The sequence below is a fragment of the Xenopus tropicalis genome, chromosome 1 (assembly GCF_000004195.4).
Source record: "Xenopus tropicalis strain Nigerian chromosome 1, UCB_Xtro_10.0, whole genome shotgun sequence".
In the NCBI taxonomy this organism is placed as follows: domain Eukaryota; kingdom Metazoa; phylum Chordata; class Amphibia; order Anura; family Pipidae; genus Xenopus; species Xenopus tropicalis.
Window position 1 is genome coordinate 165172933 of NC_030677.2, and position 12664 is coordinate 165185596.

Consider the following 12664-nt stretch of genomic DNA (forward strand, 5'->3'; position numbering starts at 1 on the left):
CATTTCTTGGAGAAAAATATCTAGCTTATTGACTTTGCTGTTCCTCCCTATTAGGGCGATGGCACATAGGTCTGTTTCACGCCAGTACCAAACTATGCTTGCTAGGCAACACATATTGATGCCTTTTTAGCCAAATATTGCTTGATTGTAATATAAGCCTATGGGGGTGCTATTTTTGGTGCATTAACACCACATCTTTAGGTATCAAAAATGGGCAAGTAAGCCATACTAGCCACTCTTAATATCATTGTCATCAAGCATTATTTTGACTGGTTGGGCCAGTAAATTACCAGCCAATTATAGCATTCAGAAAGATTCAACGATTAAGTTTCAAGAAATTGATGATAATAATTGATAATAGCACAAAGCCATCTTGCTTTGAAGTCACTTTCTTTAAGCTACTATACTGTGTCCCATTGTTTGTGCTCTCTGGATATATATATCATTGGGATACATGCAGAGTCAGTTAGGGATACTGTACCCAAATTTGAATGCAAATTCTCACATGGTATTTAAATCTGTACCCACTAAGCCGGATTTTGAGAGTGACATAAGCAAAACAATGGTTAAGGCTTACGGGAGATAATAGTGGTAGTTAGGTGATATATTTAGATAATCCTGAGAGATATTCCCTGGGCTAAAACTGAGTTTCAGGTTGTTTGGGAGTTTGAATGCTTGGTGGCTGATATATGTACATATATACCTATTACATCAGTTTCAAAAATCAGATTTAGATTGACTATTATATTAAATAAAAATCAGCTTGTCAGTTTTATTTCAGGATAAAAATGACCATAAAGTTAGGGGCAAATTTTCATGCATAAGCACATCTTCTTACGATTTACTCATTATACATTTGTATGGGAAAATACTACCTCAGTTTGCATTATTGCTAGATGTGATCTACAGCGTTCTATTTCCTCCCCCCCCCACCCCCGTGCAACAGATGTAGATGAACTACAGATCCCACCACACAGCAATAGGTTGGCCACAAAATACTTACCCTTGCCAACAGCCAGGCCAGTTCAAAAACATATAAAAATAAATATAATTTAAACCCCTAAATCTCAGTACTGGGTTCTGTGGACCTGGCCTTAGAAGCAGAGGGAGACTTCCTGATCAGTGTTGTCCAGCAGGAACCTTTTTTTTAACAGTACATCATTTTTTTCCTGGTTATCTGCTCCATGGCACTGAAAGACCAAGAGCAAAATAAAACTGGAGGTCATATCACTCATGTTCATTCCTAGTGGTCTAACTATAGTAGGGACACACTGACAACCAACTATGGCAGGTTAAGGGAAATGAATAGCAGGTGGCTATTTATTTTAAATGTTTTATATAAGCACTGTAAAAATTACTGATATCTTGAAAACAAGAAAAAAAATATTACAAATTGCAAAAAGGCTCAGGAGAGCACACTGAGTCATTTTACATTCATATGCTTTGAGGGTTTACATTTCCTGAAAACCTGTTCAATCATTCTATCAATGCAGCTCACTGTGTGTAAAGCTGAAAGAAAGCAAGAATCGGGGTTCATAGTGGTTGCTTGCAGTGCTGGAGCCCCAACAAGGATGAACTACACTTCAGTGATCTTAAAGAATTAGAAAAACACCCTTTTTAATGGGAAAAAAAGACGTCATATATCTTTAAAAATTCAAAACAAGGGGTCAGTCATTTATGAGAGATCTTTCCTTGAAAGGTTATTATTTGTGATGATGGTGCACCATATCTGTCCTGGAAAGGCCGACGCCCCCCTTGACCATTTACCGAAGGGCCCTGAATTGGACAGCCTCTATTACAGTGTTCCACCAACACAGATTTCATGCATTGAGCTGCAAGAATACAATGGTACAGTTAACAGTGTAACATTACTGCCATCTTGTGGTGAAAAGTGAGATATTCATCTACAAGGTTCATTTGCAGAAAGGATCCAGAATCCATAGATATTTGTTTGCAAATATTTCACAATCCTTTGCCAAATATTTCATCATGGCATTTAAAAGAAAAAATATATTCACAGATTACTGTCTACCCTGTATACAGGTAGGCTCTCAAGTATCTACGGTCTGACCACAAGGTATGTGTCCATTGTGAGCAACATGGTTTCCCGTGGTTAGCTGAATGTATTTGTTATCATTTATATATTTAGGCACAATTTCAAAGTGTTCTTTAAGGTTACCCTAGGCATCTGGGAAATCTACTCATGAATGGAGCTGAATGGGTTATTTTTGTGGGCAATTAATAACAGGAGCAGTTTCAAGACATGATGGGTTAATGCTGCAGTGAACTTAATAAAGATGGGAAGTATTTGGACAGGTTGTTTTTAACACTGCAAGGAAAAAGCTGTGGGAATGTTGTAAGTTAATATAAAAGAACCTGACTGGCTTTTAAAGGCAGCTTTGGGTATGGGTGTATGTTGGATAGAGAATAAACGGTGCTAGGGCAGGATAGGGGCAACTTAGGACATTTTAGGAAAGATGGGAGGCTTTAAGGGTTGCTTTTGGACTGGAGGGATACACCAGGTAGCTGAGAAAAGGAACTGTATGACTCCAAGTCAGCCGGGGTGCCCCAGGCAATCTAGCTGTGCTCCTAGGCCCCACTGGAACCGGGGGTGCATTTGTTCACACGCATTTGTTTGTTTCCATACATTTGCCCATTCACCCACATGTCCTCCTCATGTCATTCATTTGTGCAAATGAGCATGCAAACAAGCGCAGTTACAAGACAGCGCAAATGGGGAAGGTGGTAGAAAAGGTATGTGCTTAGCGCTCCCCAAACATTGTGCCCTAGGCACGTGCCTCTCCTGCCTACCCCTAGTTCCAGCCTTGGTAAGACTGTAGCTGCGTTAAATACTTCTAGGTCTGATACAATCTGAGTACAATAGTTGTGAGAAAGTAGCTCTGCGTTTCCACTCCTGGGGGCTGGCAAAGGCAAGTGCAACTATATTATATTGTGAATTATGAACCCCCTATTGTAAAATATAAGGATTTTACAAGTCACCAAGGAGTTACGTGAGCATATAAAGGCATGAGGCTGATGTCTGAGTGCTTTAATACAAGTCAAACTCTGAGGTAAGTGGCTGATAACACTGGGGCATCTTTGTATATTTGTTAGAACAGTACATTTTTTGCCATCTGTTTGGTATCTTTGCTCTGCACTTTTGAATAAGAAAGCATCACACTTCTTGGAATGTTACATTTCAGTAGCAGCTGATTCATTTTCTCTTCTTAATGAATGAAGGAAACTTAAACCCTTTAATTAGACATCTTGGTTTTTGGTGATGTTTATATCCATTTAACCTCCCAGCTGAGTAAAACTGTAATTAATTTGCAATGTTCCAATGTCTTTATCTAAAGGTAGCCATGCATGCAGCCAACACCACCTTATTTACGACTCCCTTTATGTGTGTGAGTTCCTAGTTCACTCAGCACTCACTCAGCACCTCTTTAAGTTCTGTTATTATGGTTTTTTGTATCCCTTAAGTTTTACAAAGGATTTGTTGTTTTATACTGTATAAGTGTAAGGAATCAGAAAACACTTTTCCCTGTTTTTCTGTCTGTTACATCATTCAGCCCAGTTACAGACTGGAGAGAAATCCAATTGGTTGCGAGCCCCAGTGCACCTCTGGGAAAAGAGGAGGAGCCAGAGAGAGACAGGCTTTGAAACCAAAACTAGGGGGTTGGCCTGCAGAGGTTATAAGAAACACCTGCTGCAGCCAGAGCCAGAAAGTGTGGGAGTGCAGTATAGAAGTAAAGGAGCGGCTAGTAACAGGGAAGGCTGCCTGTGAGTGGCTTTTGCCATCCTAGTGTGTCCCCTGTGTGAGGACAGGTGTTTCTCGTGGCCTGCTACATGGGAGCAACTGCCTATCCAAAGGGAGAGGTACTTTGGGGCAGGTAGCGCTACCTGGGAAACTAAAAGAGCTCTTAGGAAGGGACATATTGCATTAAACTGACTGTGTTGGTTGTGGGGCTGTAAAAGGACTGTGCTAGTTAGACATCAGAAAGTGTTATCTGCTAGCAAGACAGATAGGTTCCCATGTGTCCCCAATGCAGGATTGTCATTTCCATTAGATGCCCCTTATTTCTTCACTTTTACATAAAGTTATCTTGGTTACTGCAATTTGTATGTGATTATTTTCCTAGTGGAATTCCCCTGAGGTGTGCTCCTCAGTGACCACTAGGTGGAGGCACTGCTCTATAAATCCCAGTTACTCAGTATCTTTCAGCATAGCAAAGAGGTTTTCAGGATCTACTGGATTGCAAATAGCTAACAGCCAAGAAAGGTGGGTGTGATCCTATTCTGCAGGAGTGTGACAAGATAGAGTTATATAAGCTTGCATGCCTGAATGTTTGTTATAGCTGAAAATATTATTTCCTTGTGTTAAAGAGGACCTGTCACCCAGACTTAAAGGAGTTTTTCACCTTTAAATTAATGTTTAGCATGATGTAGAGAGTAATATTCTGAGAGAATTTGCAGTTGGTCTTGATTTTTTAATTTGTAGTGTTTTTCATTATTTCACTTGTTGTTCAACAGCTCTGCAGTTTTAGCAGCTATCTGGTTGCTAGGGTCCAAATTAGGTCCAGAGTAACAATGAAAATAATACAGTGGCCACACAGTGTAATAGTTTTTTGGCTTCTGGGATCAGTGACGCCCATTAAAAAGCTGCAAAGAGTTAGAAGAAAAAGGCAAATAGATGTATAAATATATAACATACTAAAAGTTAACTTAAAGGTGAAGCTAAAACCTGTATAGAGGCGGGGCAGACTACTTTCACTTTCCATTCAGCACATCCTAGATGTCACTGAATTCCTCACATTTACCCTCCCTCTTCACAATCTAATTATATAGAAAGTGCATGGGCATCAGGTCCCCCATTCTATCACATGAACAAGATATTAGCATGATACAAAGCTTGGCTTAATAATAGTGTCCACAAAATGGCAGCTGAAGCTAAGTGTATTTTGCTTAACAAAATAAATAGAAATACATTTGGAGGAAGAAATTCTTAGGGTAACTAATTCTCCATAGATTTATCAAAATTAATTGGCTTATTTTATATTTGATAGAGCTGTGACTCCAAGATTTTCTTTAGTTTACTGCACTGCCTGTGGGTATGAGGATGCTCCTGTAAGATCTATTCAATACCACCATCTAGCATATGGAAAGTTTTTTGCTATTGCTAGTTTTGTATTGAAGGATTGAATAGCAGAAAGGCTGAAAGCTGCAGCCCCCTCACTTTCAGATGTACCGATGCCTAATGCATTAGTGCAGATAGCTGAGGCATCTGGAGCTCATATTTTCAGTCTGTACTGTTGCTGCTGGCACCAAAGTTACCCATACTTTATAAGAAAATTCACTTGCAATTTCTGCAGCTCTGGGGCAGGCAGAGAAATAAGGGAGAAATAACTCAGGAGTGAGTTATAGGCCTAAAGGTGAGTAGTATCCCAAATCTATTAGCACCTCTTTTGTATTAAATTCCTCCTAAAGGAAATGAAAACACATACAAAAATGAATGTAAATTTAGTTGGACCAGTGTTGTTAATGGAGTACCACAGGGGTCAGTGCTTGGTCCTTTGCTTTTTAACTTCTTCCTGTAGGTGGGCATAGAAAGTACGTTGCAGAGCGATTTGATTTCCAGCAAACTGGAAAATAAGGTTCAATGAGGACATGCACAATGAGTTATGCACTTTGGTAGAAATAATATAAATGCAAGTTATACACTAACTGGTAGTGTGTTGGGAGATCCTTAATGGAGAAGGATCTGGGGATAACAAGTTGTCTAATTCCAGGCAAATAAAGTGCTGTCTTGCATAAAAAGGTAATTGACTCAAGGAATGAAAACATAATTTTGCCCCTTTATAGGTCCCTGGTAAGGCCTCACCTTGAGTATGAAGTGCAGTTTTGGGCTCCAGTCCTTAAGAAGTATATAATGAGCTGGAGAGAGTGCAGAGATGTGCAACTAAACTGGTAAAGGGGATGGAAGTGTAGGGGATCAGAGAACCCTGACCCCTGTTTCTCAGTCTGTGACATCATCCAGCCTAGCTACAGACTGGGGGAGGACCCGATTGGCTGGCTGCCCCAGTGCACATCTGGGAGAGGTATGCTTAAGGTTTGGAGCCAAAAATCTAGGGGCGGGCCCAGCAGCTTATAAAGGGAGCCTCTGCTGTTGTTTGCCAGAGTTGAAAGAGATACAGAGTGGGCAGCCAGACAAAGTATTGTGTGTTAGACTTGAAAGGATAAAAGTCTGCTGGGCTGCCAGGAAGAAATAAGTCCTCTATGGTATCTCTTGTGTGTGTCCCCTGCTGTGAACAGGTATTGCTCGGTTACCTGCTACATGGGAGCAGCCACCTTTATAAAGGGAAGGTACTCTGGGGCAATTAGTGCTACCTGGGGGGAATAAAGAGCTCTTGGGGAAGGGACTGAACTGACCTAAGGGTTGTGGTTTATCCGGATCCAAGTGGGGATTGGGCATCTATAGAGACTGTCTGTGCCAGTTGTGGATAAACTACATCGGTTCCTCAGAGCAGGATAATCAGTTATACATAAAGTGTTAACTTCCAACTCCAACAGTTATATAAAGTTTAACATTTCTGCAAAAGCTGTGTGTGATTATTTCCTAGTGGAAATCCCCTAGAGGTGTGTTCCTCAGTGTCCACTAGGTGGAGGCACTGCGCTGTTCCCAGTTCCCAGTATCAAAATTACTTTGAGAACACATATCTCCTGACATACAGCGCAATATTAAGTGAATGTGCCAAGAAAGGGTTACAGAAGATTTAAACTATGAGGTTAGACTGTCGAGGTTGGGGTTGTTTTCTCTGAAGTGGCACTTGCAAGGGAAAATGTTAACCCCCATAAAAAACCACCAGCGCACCAGAGGCCACCACTTTAGATTAGAGAAAAGGACCTTCCATTTGAAGCAGCGTAGGGGGGTTTCACTGTGAGGGCAGTGAAGTTGGGGAATGTCCTCCCTAGTGATATTGTGATAGCAAATTCTGTTAAAGTGATACTGACACCAAAATAATTATTTTCAATAAATTCTACCTCCAAACATACCTATAACTCATGTGGACCGTTTTTTCCAGAAAGCCCTTGTTGTCTAAATAAACACTTCCTAAGATCCTGGACCCGAAAGTCTGACAAACCCAACTGTGTCTTCTAAGCCTGTCAGTCAAAGCAGGAGCAGGACATCAGTTACTGAAAGGATCCTCCCCTTTCCTTTTCCCTTAAAACAGCAGACGGGCTTGATCCCCGATCCCCCTTCCCCCTTCCCCCTTCCCCCTTCCCCCTTCCCCCTTCCCCCTTGCCACTTCCCCCTTCCCCCTTCCCCCTTCCCCCTTCCCCCTTCCCCCTTCCCCCTCTTACACACACCCTGACAAGGAGCTTTATCCCTCCCACCCCTTAGCATAGAGCAGTAGATAACGAGCAGCCCTGCTTGCGTCTCCCCCTCCCTTACACAGGCACACACTGGAGCCCGGAAGAGGAGAGCAGACATGGCTGCCCTGTGGACCTCTCATTGATTCCATGATAATGGTAAAGTGAAAAAACTTTGCAAATTGTTTTATAAAGAAATTAAAAGTTGATACCAATGTAAACATAAGGGCAGGTGCAAAAGAAAATTGTTTATTGGCTGTCAGTATCACTTTAATGCCTATATAAGGGGCCTGGATGAGTTCTTGAACAAGCATAGTATCCAATGCTATTGCAATACTAATATCTACAGTTAGTATAGATATTGGAATATACAGTTTTTATATGTGAGTGTATATATAGGTCAGTATAAATGAATGCGTGGTTCATTTGTAGGTGTTGATCTTGGAGTCTGACCCTTTTTTCACCCAAAATAACTATTGCTTATAGCGTTCTTCTGAATACTTCTTCAATTCACATAATTTTTCTTCTAGTTTTAAAGATATTGGCAGTTTTTATGCTGCTTATATAATGCATTTGAAACAAAGGCACCACATGCTTTTAACTGGATACAGTTGGCACAAATGCATGTCTTGTGAAGTTGTTCTGCTTAGAACTGACCAAAGAACCGTTAGACAACTCTTCTGTGTACCTAACTTTATTTCCTTCATTTATCTTGAACACTAATAGATATGACCTCAGATGAGTTTTCTCTTTCCTAAGCAAAGAAAAATCTGATCTCTGTTCTCTTTCTGAACTTTTCTCCTGACTGTGTCGCAGTTGGAAGAACTGACCAGCAGGTGGTGCTATTATTTCAATTTCATTATTTTAGCAGTATGGAACTGTGCTAATATCTTGAAAATTAGGCACAAAAATAATTAATGTAAAATGCAAAAATACATAAAAGAGGGCCCTGGATTTTAAATTGTTTTTTACTATATTTTCAGGGGGGCGGTCCCATATAGTTATAACCCCACATCTTATCATTATTCTTGTATTGCAGAAAACATATAAGGCTATTAGGCATAATATATTTGATACAAGGGTACTGTATCAGCCAGTTTGATTTGGGGGCCCAGTTGTTTTTTAAGTTATATAAGTCTATCCCTGCAGCTTTGGGCAAGTAATTTCATGTCAAGCTTAGATTGTAATCTGTCTACAAAGGGGATGCCAATGTACAGCACTTCATTAATATTGCTAAATATTGCTAATTATTAAATTGTGCAGTACTTCATTAATCCAGTGGTAAATGTTAAAACTTTTGTGCAACTAGTTACATCTACTGTTGATTAACAGTACATAGTGTACATATCCCTTTATATCCTTTTAGGCCAACTACTACATATCTAAATACATTATTCTGGTGCAGCTTTGAAGGGCTTTTACATTTTCACTACTGTGAGATATATACAACCTATGTACATAAGCTCCATATACATTTTCAATATATGTAGGCATATTGATGTACAGCATTAGTCCCTGTAAGTGTGGCCCTCACTATCTCTGCTTTTTGTAAATTAATATGATTAGTCACACATTATACTAATGCTAGCTATCAGTAATGGTATATGCTTGCTCTTATAAGGCACATATCATTATTACTGGCATATACTTGAATCTACTCAATGCTAAATACCTCACTTTTACTTCCCCCACAAGCATTTTAACATTTAGAGCCAGGGTCGGACTGGGCCGCCGCACACCCGACCCTTGTCAGCGCTTCCCCTGCAGGACCGCTCCTGCCCTGACACGTTAAATTTACGCGCTCAGGGGAGGGTGTCTGGTGGGGGGCATGGTCACCTGCAGGGCCCCTGGGGTGGGAGCCCGGTGGGCCCTTCAACCCCCAGTCTGACCCTGTTTAGAGCTGGCTATACAGGTTCAGATTTTAGTCTTGAATATCGATCATACTTTTAATGCAACAATCTAATATGTTTATATTGGTGCGTGTATGACCAGCTTAAGGGCTAAGGATAGTTAATATTTAGAACTGTTTAAACTCTCATATTATGTTGTTGATGGCATTACCCATTTTTCTCATGTATAATATGCTGGAGACAGAGGAAACAGACCCCCTTTCTCCGGGGGCATTCTGAAACTGTGGGATCCACTTCCTCTATAGTTTAGAACCCATAGTTTCTGGCCACCTTCCCCACTTGTGTCTCCCGCTCCCCAGCTGCTCTCCTACCTAAAAGCGAGTGGGCAGCGCGTGCTAGTGGGAAGCGGGGGACACACTTGTTACTCCTTCTGCTCCTGCCTCTGCTCCACTAGCGAAGGCCATGCAGTATGCACCTGAGTGTTTATTCCACTATGCCTATAATGCTGAATGTGGCATTAAAGGAAATTTTATCTAAATTGCCTGCTAAATCCAGGTAACCCTCAAAGTCTAACCATAGAAGACAGATCCTTATGTTCTGAGACCATCATTGAAACTGAGTGAGTTACATTTGTTGTTGGGGAATTCACATCATTAAAGACTCTCTTAGTCATTTGCAGCTCTTTTACTCCTATAATATTTGGACTGCCTGCCAATTGGCTGTTTTTGGCCAATGACTAATTCTGATGCTTTATTTGTTGTTTTGTGTACTAATGTTTGCTTCTTAGCTTATCCCTGTGTGTCCCCCCATCCAGCCTTTGGGGGTCCAGCTTGGGGTGGAGGGTACATTCAATTGAACCATCCCTGCCTTGGCTTGATGTGCTAGTGTCTATTTCAGTTAACCCTTCCTGTGCCTGTTCCTGCCTTTTAGATTTGTTCTGCTGAATAAAATCTACTTTAGTTGTTAACTTCTGTCTGCCTGTTTCCCGGGCAGCCTCCTCCTTGGTCCCTACACCAAACTGAGGCATATAATAAAAGTGGGTAACAGAAAAATAAGAATAAAAAATATCCTTCATTAGACTGGTATTGCATTGTAAACAGTGTTGGATTGGGGTGCCAGGGGCCAACCACAGAACCTTAGACTGTGGGCCCAGTCTCCAAGCAATTTTTCCTTCTCTCTTCACTAGCAATGTTTATTCTCTTAATCACTTTCCCATAAATATCATTATTTATTCTTCCTCCTATTTATTTTCTTTGTTCTCATATAGAAATGAGAAATGACCATGGTATAGGCATACAAAGAAAATGGCTGGGTGAGTAGGAGGGCCCACTGACACCTGGTCCCACTGGGAATTTTCCTGGTATCCTGGTGGGCCAGTCCGACGCTGATTGCAAATTTTATTCGGACATTGTGTACTTTTTAGACGTTCTTGAAGGTGGCATAAAATGTAACAACTTTTTTCACTAGGAGGTTTTATTACATATACTGCACACTGGCACAAACTATAACATTCTCAATCTTTCTTCCACTGCTGGAAGTGATTGCCAAAGTTCCCAATATTAAATTTGCAGAAAGGAAAATTTGTTTGCTCAAAGGCATACACTTTTGCATTGCAAATATTTTTTCCATTACCGACTTTTATTACATTCCCCCATGAGATCAGTGGCCCCCCCAGGCCCCCTCTGAAGCCCCTTGGTAGTGATTTACTGTATGCAAACTAACACAAAATTAATATGGATTGCCTGCATAAAGTCCCCCTCGCTCAATAAAGCAGTCCGTAACCCAGTCCCAACTGCAGGTCAGGTAAATACTTGGTTTAAGGGTTAACCCGTGGGCAATAACACTTCACCAGGATCCAAAGTTCTTCCTATGTTCTGGAGTGATGGAGCACTGTGATTGGCATCCACAACCATGCCACTGGTCCTCAAAAGCTGCTACACCCACATATACTACCTCACACACCCACACATTTTCTTACATATATACACACTCACTTCCATCCTCACTCATCTCAAAAGCTGCTATGGGAAGTCTCCACCTGAAATTCAATAACACATGGAGCAAAAATATTATTGGTATTGGGCTCATTAGTATTACCCAAAGGTAATGATACTTATATAAACTTTTGCACAGTCAAGTGCTCTGCCTATTTTATTTTTTGTTTGTGATAAAATATTGTAGGTAATACCTGGGCAGAGGGAACTACACTTGTAATTTGCATAGGTGTGCTAATCTTGGTTGTATATAAACCCAATAACACATGGAGGGCCGACAGCTGGATATTCCTGCTAATGAATGACACTGCACTTATCAGGGAGCAAACTATCTCATGGCAGGGAACCAAAACTCTGCTTCATAGCAACAATCTCGCAGGTTTGTCTTCCTTTCTTCTGTTAATCCCTTCATTAAATCAGCTTGCCCTGTGGGACAGAGTCCAGCCTGCCTTTCATTACCTCCATTACTTCTTTGCGGATGTTGACAATCCTGAACCAGTGCATGAGCTGCGGGAAGCCTTCAAGCTCAGCATTTCGCTCCTGTAGCGCTACCTTCCTTTTGCAGGACAGCTGGCGGCTGAAGTATTTAACCAGTTTGCTCTGAAATGGAAAAAATAGATTTATGAGCCATACAACATAAACTATATACGAAAAGTGCCATTTTATCAATGCAAAGATTAATTCAGAGCTTTCTGGATAACAGGTTTCCAGATAATGGACCCTATACTAGCAGTATAATGCAAAACTGCAGTATTTTTACTTTCTCTTAGTAACCCATGGCAACTTACTGTTTAAAGAAGGCAGAACTTGCTACAGGTTGCTATTCTGGGCTTAATGACTAGTTTTATGCATCCTGCCTTGTGCTGAGGAACTTTAGATTGGTTACAGTATATTACCATTCTGAAATAAAAATTCTTAAATGTAAATGTACATTGTTAACCTCAATATTTTCATGGGAATATTGCAAGGGCCACACCGGATGCTGAACCCACTTGCTTACGCAGGTTCAGTCTGGCAGTTTGAAAGGGGATCTATACACTATTGTTCCACCTTGTTTGTGATTTTAAAAAATGCATTCTTTCTATAGCTCAAGCAGCTGTAATATATTCAGACATGTCAGTTCACCCATAAACTAAGGCACATGTTTGCACCCAGAAGTAAAGAGTGTCTGTTAAACAGCACAAAAACCCTGACTGGCCGATATAAGTGGCAAATGATAATGACAAAATCCCACTGAGCAATGCATCTTATTCCTGCCTGGCAGCCTTGTGGGTACCTACCCACTATTACCTCTCTCTCTGTGTCGCTCAAATGAATTGCTATGTAAAATCATAATTAGAAATATATGCAGCAAGAAACCCCAGCCTGAAATCATAAAGTCTGGTTTGTCTGGACAAAACCTTTAAGTCACGCACACACACACATATATATACATGTATGGCAAAAGTA

At 40.8% G+C, this 12664-nt stretch overlaps 1 protein-coding gene across 3 annotated transcripts in view; it reads right to left on the reverse strand.

The window, feature by feature from the left end:
• The window catches only part of ksr2 (kinase suppressor of ras 2), a 184351-nt gene that overhangs the window by 133014 nt on the left and 38673 nt on the right, over positions 1–12664 (reverse strand). For 2 of the 3 annotated variants that reach the window (XM_031892817.1, XM_018090607.2), the window contains exon 2: positions 11675–11815. In XM_031892817.1, coding sequence (XP_031748677.1) covers positions 11675–11815 — 141 coding nt within the window. Of the gene's footprint in view, positions 1–7053; positions 7175–11674; positions 11816–12664 lie in introns of those variants that run through there. The other variant, XM_031892826.1, reaches the window with a different exon arrangement.